The following is a 10,654-nucleotide window of genomic DNA, read 5'->3' on the forward strand; positions in this document are numbered from 1 at the left end:
CTTTGAAAAAAAAAAAAAAAAAAAAGATAGAGAAGTTGGAGAGAAGTGAGAGCTTCTCTCGGTACTCCGCCACTGTTAAGAAGAGAAACCGCCATGGCATGGCGATGGAGAAGATGAGCCCCATCTCTGTAATTCTAATTTTTTTTTTCAAGTCTACAACTAAAACGGCGTTGTTTTGCAGTTTTTTAAAAATGTATGGAAATGACTTATGTGCCCTTCATTTAACTTGAAACATTTAAACATGTGTTTTTTTTTTGTACACAGCAATTATAATTCATATTTACTCCTCCAGCACACCACTTCAACATTCGCGAATCGCAGGAAAGGAGAGGAGCTGCTGCCTGCCGCCGTTTGAAGAACCTTCTTGCTGCAGCCGCCGACGCCGTTCGTCGCCGCCTCCGGAAGTTGGGGAAGAGAGATATAGAGGTAAGTTTTTAATTTAAGGTTTTGATTTTAGGGATTTTGATTTTAGGGTTTTTGATTAAATTGAAAGATACTCTTAATTCAACAAATCATTTTCCACCATGTGTTCAACTTGATGTGGTATCTGAAACATCTAAGGAGCCAATAAGTTTCAAAGATTAGTAGGGAGGTTGTTATACTTAGGATTTACATGGCCTGATATTGCTTTTGTAACTCAACAACTCATTTTGTAACTCAACAACTCAGTTCAACATATGAGCAAGCCAACCGTAGTACAAATGGAGGCATCCATGCCTGTGGTAGAAGATTTGAAAGGAACTTTAGATGTTGGACTACTTTACATTGCTCAAAGTGACTGAACTAGGATGGAAGGATTTTGTGACTCTCAATGGGGAAGATCTAAAGTGATAAGGTGATCTGCAACATGATATTATTTGTTCATTGTTTCGTATTTTGGTGTATTGGAAGTCTAAAAAGAAGGGTGCAGTTAGTAAGAGTCATAGTTTTAAAAGGGTAAAGGCGAGTCAAGGCGACAAGGGCAAAATATCGCCTTGAGGCGAGGCGACGGCCTCTCGCACGTGAGGCGACAAAAAATTAGAAAATCAAATAAAATTAAATTAACTCAATAAAAACTAGTAGTACTGAAGGATAGTTTAATTTCTAAACTTGTGAACCAAAATAACTTAAAGTCTAATAATAAAGTGCTAATTCTTAAATCAAAATAGCATAATATCAAGCATCTTCATCCCCCAAATCCAACTCCTCATTTCGATGCAGTAGAATCAGTAGCACTAGCACTACCACTCATTTCTAAACACCTGCAAAATTCAATCAATTGAAAACATCTTAATAACAAAAATGATACACAAGTCAGTTATTACAATAAAATTCCACAAAACAGAAAAAAAAATAATCAATTCAAAGCATAAATTCAAATCACATCTCAGAGCTAGAAATTCCCGCAAAAATTCGGCAGCATAACGGCACAATTACATGGAAAGAAAGAAAATATAAGAAGAAATCAAGAGTGAAGAAGAATCAGAAACCCTAACCCTAAACAGAAAAAGAAAGATAAAATAAAGAGGAAAGGAAAGAAAAAACATACCGGTGGTGATTGATGACCGGCCGCCGGTGAGAGAACCGTTGGAGAAGCATCGGTGGTGGAGAGGAGAAGAATCGGTGGTGTTGTGAAGAGAGAGCCGTTGGAGAAGAGAGAACGTTTCTGTTCTGTTTCTTTAATTGTATAGCTGGCTTTCTTCTGTCTATTTGGTCTTAAAGTCTATTAATTAGGGTTTTTTTTTTTTTAAAATACTGACTTATTGCCTTACCTGCAAGAGGCTACCGCCTCTCACCTGAGAGGGTGAGGCGGTCGCCTCTTGCAGGTCCATCGCCTTCCAGAGCGATGAGGTGATCGCCTCTGTCGCCTCTCGCCTGAGGCGACAGAGGCGATCGCCTTTTAAAACTATAAGAGTTTAGCTGGAGCTATGTAAAAAGCAATGACAACCATTTCTTGTGAATTTAAGTGGTTAACATATATGCTGGAAAAGTTTCAGATCAAGCCTTAACTTTCAATATCACTTTTCTGCGATAATGAAGTTGCAATTGATATAGTTATTAACCTTATGTTTATAAGTACATGTGGAAATTGATTGTTACATTATACGAGAGTATTTGCAAAGAGGGTTTATAAGTACATCTTATATGTCATCATCTAATGAGGTAGATGATCTTTTGATTAAGTCATTAGCATGAGTACAAATGTCAACATCATTAGGCACGATGGAGTTTTTCTCATATGCTTCATCTTGATGAGAGAATGTTAAAACATGATGATGATGTTAGTGAACAGAAGTGAAATGGAGTGAAAGCATGTGAAATGAGCTAATCCAGCTACTTAATAGCCAATGACACATTAAGCGTTAGTTAGAAGTTAATTACTGTTAATTATACATATGCCCGGTAAGGTAGAGTAGGCGAGAAGTATTGTTAGGTGGTTAAGAAGTTTGTTACACTTATGCCACGTCATCATCTTATATATATATATATATGCACATACACACACACGTTCATTAATCAATATAAGCAGTTTTGCTTCTTTCATTTCTAAACTTCTTAAAGCTTCCATACAATTTTTCAGCTTGGCCTTCACATAAGTATACTCATTAAAGGATACTTCATATCGCTTGTGGTTGAAATGTGGTATCTAGAGGAATATATTTTTTTCTGATTAGACGAAGATCTTTTGATGAACAACTTGAAATGAAATCAAAGTCAGGATTGAACCAGTAACAGACGCTGACAATCTAATAATTAAATTAGTCTTGGTTTTAACCCTTTAAGAATATATTAATGAAGAAGAATGTAGTGGAATAATGAGATAGTAGTAATGTATACACCTTCAACCTTAAATGTCCTTATATATAGGAGTTTCTTCATCATCACCTCCTGATGGGATTCATTATGCCCTTACAAGGGACATACACTATGCATGGATGGTTCTGATTTTAACAAGGTGTAGTTTGCTGGATGCGTTGTGATGGTTCACGTAGCTATTGGATGAGGAGATGTGTTATAGCTGTCTCTGTCAGACGCATGTTGGCAGGATGAATTCTATAAGCTGATTGGAGTTTGTTGGTAGGTGTACAAATTATTTTCTGCTTTGTAAGGCCGTCGCATTCTGCTTGTTAGTCGTCAGTCGCTGTTTGAATGCTTGCTTTATTCATGTTGAGCCAGTAATATCTTCAATAAGATTTGGCAAGTCGAATTGGAAACTGGAATCTCTATTTGGTATGATACTTGTGGCATTTTCTTTCTGCTTCCTGAGATCATGGAAGACTTTGCTTAGCACAGGGCAATTGTCATCTATTTTATGAAATTGATTGTTCATTAGTTACAAAATAGAGAAGCTTTTCAGGTTTATTCAGAACATTTTTTTTCTCTGTTATTAAATTTTGGTCCATCATCAGTGCAACACTGGAATCCACAGCTGAAAATTTCATCCTCAAACGAATGGACTTTTCAGTAACTGTAATATTATGACTCATAGATGATAGAAAGATAACGAGTCCTTCCCCTGGTTTGAAGGTGTGATTTTGATATTAGGATTTCTCGATCTTCCTATTCCAGCTAATAATGGACAATTACACTCAACCTCAATTGTTGTCTATTTCTCTATTCATAATAATTTGTTATTACTGAATGTCAATTTTGTAGAATATATTGAACAACGTACCTATATTGGAAAGTCAGAATCAGTATATCAGATGGCTTGATTTAGACCAGCCAACATATTGAGCTTGATATATAAATTCTTTTTTCAAATTTGTTTTGATGTAATTGCCTTTTGTGCTCTTGCTGATACTTCGGTTTAACTAACTTGTTCAAGCCTTATCTTTTTGTGCTCTTGAAATTGGATTCTAGGAAACAACTTCTTTAAACATGTTACATGTCTCCTTTATTTTTACGAAGATGGACCTTGTGTGCAGGATTTATAAGATGGAGAGCTTGCACAGCTTTTGGCAACTGGGTGATGAACTCCGAGGACAATCAAAAGTCTCAGAGGATCATAAGTGGATAGTGGCTGCCTCCAAATTGGCTGAGCAGACAAGGACAAAAGGTGAACGGATGAATAACCTCGATCTTTCAAAGGGCCTGGGAGAGATAAGGCCAAAAGAGAAGCTTGGGTTTCAGGAAGATAATAAATTTGAAAGCCTCAACTTCAATATGTTGAATTTGGAATCCAAGATGCAAGAAAATGTGAGCAAAAGTTCTTTCAGGAACAGTGTGTTCAATATGAATGCAGTGTACCAGAAGAACAACATAAACAGTATTGGTAATCTGATTGGTATCAAGTACAGTGGAAACAATCAGAGCAGCAAAGACCCCATTAATAACAGCAGTAGCAACCATAATAGCATTGAGAACAACAATGCAAGCAATGCAGTTGACAAAAGGTTCAAGACACTGCCTGCAACCGAAACACTTCCACGGAATGAGGTCCTTGGAGGATACATCTTTGTTTGTAACAATGACACTATGCAGGAAGACTTGAAGAGACAGCTATTTGGTAATTTCTTTCTTGCTTCTGCTTAGTTTTTTTGTCCCAAATTCTTGACATACCTCATGGTTTGATATGTCACATGGTTTTGACTATGAGATCGTTTCATGTTCTTTTCTTGCATTGATTATCCAAACGTGTTGTGATTTGTGATGAATGTGTACGGAGTTTAATCTTTATGATACTTTTTGGATGATATTGAAGAAATGGATGGATTATGTCACATTGTTCATGCTATTAACAATATTGGATAAATGGGACTTGCATTTTGATTCTATAATCATTTTGTGTAGGTTTGCCACCAAGATATAGGGATTCAGTTCGCGCAATAACTCCGGGCTTGCCACTTTTTCTCTACAATTACACTACTCACCAGTTGCATGGTATATTTGAGGTTGGTTTCAATCTATATTATATAATTGCTTGTTAGCTTTCCTCATGATGCATGAGTGCTATTGGTCTCCCAACTTTCTTGGATTGATAATTTTATTTATTAATCTAAACTCAGATGCATCTTGCTTTCACTTGAACTATACCTATAAATGACATTATATGGTAATATTTTGGAGATGACTTTCCATTTCCTCATGAAGTTCAGTGTGATATCCAATATCTTCAACCTAGTTTATATTATTTTCTTGAAATCTTGTGTTTCTTTTACAGGCATCCAGTTTTGGGGGTTCTAACATAGACCCAACTGCATGGGAAGACAAAAAGTGTAAAGGCGAGTCAAGGTTCCCTGCTCAGGTAAAAATTGGATTGATGATGCGGAGGAAGGAACCAGTTATTTGAACTGAAAGGATTTACTCATTCTACAATTGTCTTTATGCTTAACAAATAGGTGCGGATCCGTATTAGAAAACTCTGCAAGGCATTGGAAGAAGATGCTTTTAGGCCAGTCTTGCATCACTATGATGGTCCCAAGTTTCGGCTTGAACTCTCCATTCCTGAGGTGTATAATCTTCCTCTTGTATTTGAATATGTAATTGGTGTTTTGCTTTACTTATAAAAGTTAGTGTTATTGTTGTGCAGACCCTGGATCTGTTGGATCTCTGTGAACAAGCAGGCTCTTCGGCTTAAGAAAGAAGTTGCGAGTGAGTATATGAATGTAGTAAAGCTTACAGTGCATGTTGGTTACCTACTTTCACAGATTTTCCATGAAGCGTAAGCTTGGGATATAGTCTGATGGGTGAAAATGATCTCGGGAAAAGTAGGATTAGCCAGGTGAATAATATACATTTGTGTCTTGTGAAGAAGTTTGTGAGATAATGCTTTACTGTACTATTATTTATCCTAGTAGATGTAAAAGAAAATCAGAGCCTATGTGATGATCAAGTCCTCTAAAGAGGAAGTCTCTCTATTTCAATGTATATGTGGTGGTACCTGAGTGTGTGCTGTTGTTTTCCGATATGTTTGATCAAAAGGAAAAAGAATACGAAAATCAACGATAATTGAATTGAGATGTTGCAAGTTTAAAATTGAAATTGGAAATACGATTGAAAACGTACTAGAATTGAATTTAATTCCAACAACAAACAATTCAAAATGTACTAGATTAAAGAAGGTGCTTTCTTGTTCTATTCCCGAGCCATATATCATCAATTGACAAAATAGTGTCAATCGAAATTGTATTATCATGTTAGAAATTAATAGTCTTATTTTTCTATTTAGGGTTGTACTGACATCATTGTAGAATGTGAACTTTATCTTAATCAGAGGCGAAACATGTTGTCTACTGATAACTAAGAATCATCTTTGAGAGGAGTGATCTTGTCTCAACCCTACAGTTTCATTTTTAGAGGTGCATACCACATGAGAAGAAAAAAAAAAAATGTTTGGTCTATGCCAAAACCCCGTAACTTTAATCTCGATATGGTAAAAAAAATTAGTCGTCCCGGATAAAACGAAAAATTTATATAGATTGAAAACTTTCTAACAAATAAATAAAAGTGAAGTACCAAAGTTTACATAATAAATATAAATAGCCTTTCTTTTTCCTTATTTGGATTTTCATGAGATACCTATCTATTAGTAGTTGATATGGACCCTACTAAATAAGCCCATAGGCCCAGTACACATGGTAGGCCTCCAATTAATCTAGACCCTACTAAATAAGCCCATAGACCCAGTACATATGGGAGGCCTCCAATTCATCTATAGCCATTCAATAACCGAATAAGAAGGACAAAAGGATCTATTTTACCTACCCATAATCTATGAGAATTTTAAAATTTCCAAAATTGTACTATTTATAAGAGTGGATGGTATAATTAAGTTCGGTTTAAAAAAAAAGGTCAACAGTTCAATTCGGTTCAATCTTTTTAACGAGATATTCAATGTGATTATAGAATTTCTAATATATTTACTCAATAATATTAGGAATTTCAAAATCTCTATAATTTTACGTAATATAAGTCAATGTTATATTTCGGTCTGTCGTACAGAAAATAAATAAAGATTAATTCTTCTTTATTGGGATGAATCTCGATGGGATAATCTCGTCACGTTTGCAACCCTAATCCTAGGTTGGCAACTACTCTATCAATAGTTACTAGAATCTTAAGAACATTTCTAATTCGAGTCCCATGTGACCAATTGAAATTGTTTCAACATATTTTTCAGTGTGGTTTACGCGTATCTGACCAAATGTATTTAAAAAAAAAAAAAATAGGACTATCTAGTTATTAAGTGAATTTATTAGCAATTATTATATAAATGAACAATTTGAAGGACCGTAAATAAATTTTACCCTGTCATAGCCTATGCTTATTTAGTTTCAAACAAATAATATTAGAGGTTTTCCTTTTCCCTAATTGACTCCAATTAATATTTTATTGATATTTAGTGTCATCTTAATATTGGGATTTGTAAAATTCCTGAACCTATAATTTTACTCTCTTGTATTTATTTATTTTAACAAATGGAGTTATTACATATTTATATTAAGGCAAATGATATATATACGAATATAAGCATTATTATATTTTCAATAAAAAAGTTCTAAAATAAGTATTTATTTTTATTGGAAATATAATAATATATTATACTTCATCTCTTTTATAATATTTATCTTTTAAATTAAAGCACAAGAATTAAGAAATGTAATTAATGTTAACTAAAAGATTTTATTACCTTTATATTAATTGGATGCATTGATTAATTTTTATCTATTTCTAAAATAAAAAGGCAATTTAAATAGAGGTATATCTAGTAAAAACATCAATTGATGTACATTAATTGAATCAAAACGTCAAACATTATAGAACAGAAAATTTCTCTAGAAAGACAAATACAGTATTATGAAACGGAGGGAGTAACAAATGCATCTAATGGTTTCGCTCGAACTCGCCACAGGATTATCAACACTAATAATAAGAATTTGTGGGTTTTTATGTACAACCTGTAGGGCTCGTTTAGTTCATGAATAAGGAGGGAATATAATAGCCATTCCTAAGGAATTCTTATTCCAATATTTGGTTCGATTTTTTTTTTTTTTTTTTTTTTGTGTGGAATAGCCATTCCATGGAATGTGTATTCCATTAATGAAGGAATATGGATTCCTTGATTCAATCTAGGAATAGTTATTCCTAAACAATATCATCATTCATTTCCAAAATTACCCTCAAGCTAATTTCTCAAATCCTATAAATTTTGGCAAATCTATAATTTATATCCCAAAAAACGTGAAAAATGGAAAAAATAACGTAAAAAAATGCAAAAAATATAAAAACGTGACACGAAAACGTTACAAAATATTAAACACGAAAAAAAACGCAAAAAAACATGAAAAAGAGAATTCCTATACGGCCCACCATCTAATGGGTTCGCTCGAACTCTCCACGAAGACAGATGTGAATCATCTTCATGTCCGAAAAAAACGCAAAAAAGGTGAATAATACGAGAAAATGATAAAACACGAAAAATACAAAAACGTGAAAAATTAGAAAAAACAAAAACATGACAAACCAGTATAAACATGAAAGAAGCAAAAAAAAAATGAAAACATGAGAGAACGCGAAAAAAACTTGAAAAATACAAAAAGTGACAAAATGTAAAAAATAAAAAACGTGAAAAAAAAAGAAAAACCACAAAATGTGAAAACAAAAATAGGTACAAAACAAGAAAAATAACAAATGCGAAAAACAAAAAAACGTGAAAAACACGAAAAATGCGGAAAATGCCAAAAATACGAAAACGTTAAAAACACATTTTTCACGTTTTCGTGTTTTTAACATTAATTTTTTTCATATTTTCGTGTTTTTAACGTTTTTTCATATTTTCATGTTTTTTTTTGCATATTTTCGTGTTTTTGTTCATTTTCATGTTTTTTTTATGTTTTTACATTTTCGTGTTTTCGTATTTTTCACTTTTTGTGTTGTTTTATGTTTTTAACGTTTTCATGTTTTTCATGTTTTTCACGTTTTCTTGTTTTCCACATTTTTTCAAGTTTTCGTGTTTTTAGCATTTTCGTGTTTTCCATATTTTTCATGTTTTTTGTGTTTTCACATTTTTTCACGTCTTTCATGTTTTTTGCATTTTCATAGGTTTTTTCTACATTTTTTTTTCTAATTGTGTATTTTTATAGTTTTTCATGGTTATCAAGTTTTTATATATTTTTTCGTTTTACCCTTTTGCATATTTTTTGTGTTAACCTGTTTATATATATATATATATATATATATATATATATATATATATATATATATATATTATTTTTTTTTGCATTTTCACCATTTTCCACTTATTTTGTTTTTTTTACTTTTGTTTTGTGTTTTCACATTTTTTTTTATTTTTCGTATTTTTTAACATTTTTTTTTATATTTTCTCTGAACTGCTAATATATATTTGAACAAATTATTGTTATAATTAAAATTTTAAAATAACTAAGAAATTATACTTAAGGGTAAGGATGTCTTTTGACTTATAAAACTAGTTATTCCAACTTATTTCATTCTTTGAGCCAAACATGAGAATAATTATTCTTAACGAATAATTATTCTATTCAGTCATATTCTATTTCTAAGGAAGAACTATTCTATTCCATTCTATTCAATTCCGTAAACCAAACAACACTTTAGGGCTGTAAATATCAGGACCCTTATATTAAAAGAAAAAACACTTGCAAAAAATATTCCTCCAAAACAATATTAAAATTACAAGTACAATTTTAGATTCAAATTACGAAATTGTATTACTTCAAAACCGTAGATATAGGGTGTAACACATATTGTATAACAAATTTCATACTGGTATATATATAAATAAAAATGACCGTATGTTATTCCATTAGATAAGAAAAGTGTAAGTATACATAGGGCGGCCCGGTCGCATTACGCGTCCCCGCTGAGCGAGGGTCCGGGGAGGGGTCCCACCACAAGGGTGTATTGGGGGCAAGCCTTCCCTTGCCAATTTAATTGGCAAGAGGCCGCTCCTAAGACTCGAACCCGTGACCTCTGGTCACACGGCAACAACGTTTTACCGTTGCGTCAAAAAAATAATAAAACTTTACACTCTATGCTTAATATTGTATTCATATTAGACATGTTCACGAGTTGGGTCGGGCCTAGTCGGGTTTTTCATATATTGTCCAAGCTCAATCCGGTCCGTCCAACTAATATATATATTAAAAAATTAAAAACAAATATTAATTATAATTCTAAAAAATAAAATTATAGTATGTACTGGTACAATGTAAATTTATATTTGTAACTTTTAATTTTAACAAAATTAAATCTTTATTATCAAAAATTAACAAACAATTTCATAAAAACAAACACACAGTGATATACGTTCTTGTAAAGTATTAAACATATATATATACTTTACAATTGCAGTTGATGATTTATTTTTATCAATTGTTTGATAATACTTTACAAGAAATTATATATACATATATGGGTAAGATCTGGTGATATATATGGGTGAGATCTGATGTGACAAGGGTTTATGTTGTGGCAATGAGCTTATAGTGTGACATAATAAAACTACGTAGTTTTGATAAGGAATCTCAACTTAATCTGTAGATTGATCGGCTACTTCTCCATCGCCTCCTCAACCTTTCTCCATCGTTTCGACTCGCTGCTCTTCCTTTTCCTATAAAATCAGCCATAATTGAAGGATTTTGAAATCGGAATTTTGAGACTTCTTCTCCTTCGCCTCAACCTTGATGGCTCG

At 32.8% G+C, this 10,654-nt stretch overlaps 1 protein-coding gene across 2 annotated transcripts; it reads left to right on the forward strand.

Moving 5' to 3' along the window:
• Positions 1–278: 278 nt before the first annotated feature.
• Positions 279–5,864, forward strand: LOC136229604 (B2 protein-like). Of its 2 annotated transcripts, none has more exons than XM_066018496.1 (6): positions 279–426; positions 3,909–4,489; positions 4,774–4,874; positions 5,144–5,227; positions 5,322–5,432; positions 5,513–5,864. In XM_066018496.1, exons 2-6 carry the CDS (start codon positions 3,919–3,921, stop codon positions 5,558–5,560), a joined length of 915 nt encoding a protein of 304 aa, XP_065874568.1. In that variant the 5' UTR covers positions 279–426; positions 3,909–3,918; the 3' UTR covers positions 5,561–5,864. The 2 variants fall into 2 exon arrangements, with proteins under 2 accessions (XP_065874568.1, XP_065874569.1); XM_066018497.1 differs by lacking the exon at positions 279–426 and adding an exon at positions 2,926–3,057.
• The last annotated feature ends 4,790 nt before the right edge of the window (positions 5,865–10,654 follow it).

This window comes from Euphorbia lathyris, chromosome 5 (genome assembly GCF_963576675.1).
Source record: "Euphorbia lathyris chromosome 5, ddEupLath1.1, whole genome shotgun sequence".
Lineage (NCBI taxonomy): Eukaryota > Viridiplantae > Streptophyta > Magnoliopsida > Malpighiales > Euphorbiaceae > Euphorbia > Euphorbia lathyris.

Coding starts and splice junctions, on each gene's coding strand:
- LOC136229604 (XM_066018496.1), top strand. CDS start 3,919: ATGGAGAGCTTGCACAGCTTTTGGCAACTGGGTGATGAACTCCGAGGA. Junction 4,490..4,773: donor CTTGAAGAGACAGCTATTTG/GTAATTTCTTTC, acceptor CATTTTGTGTAG/GTTTGCCACCAAGATATAGG. Junction 5,228..5,321: donor AGTCAAGGTTCCCTGCTCAG/GTAAAAATTGGA, acceptor CTTAACAAATAG/GTGCGGATCCGTATTAGAAA.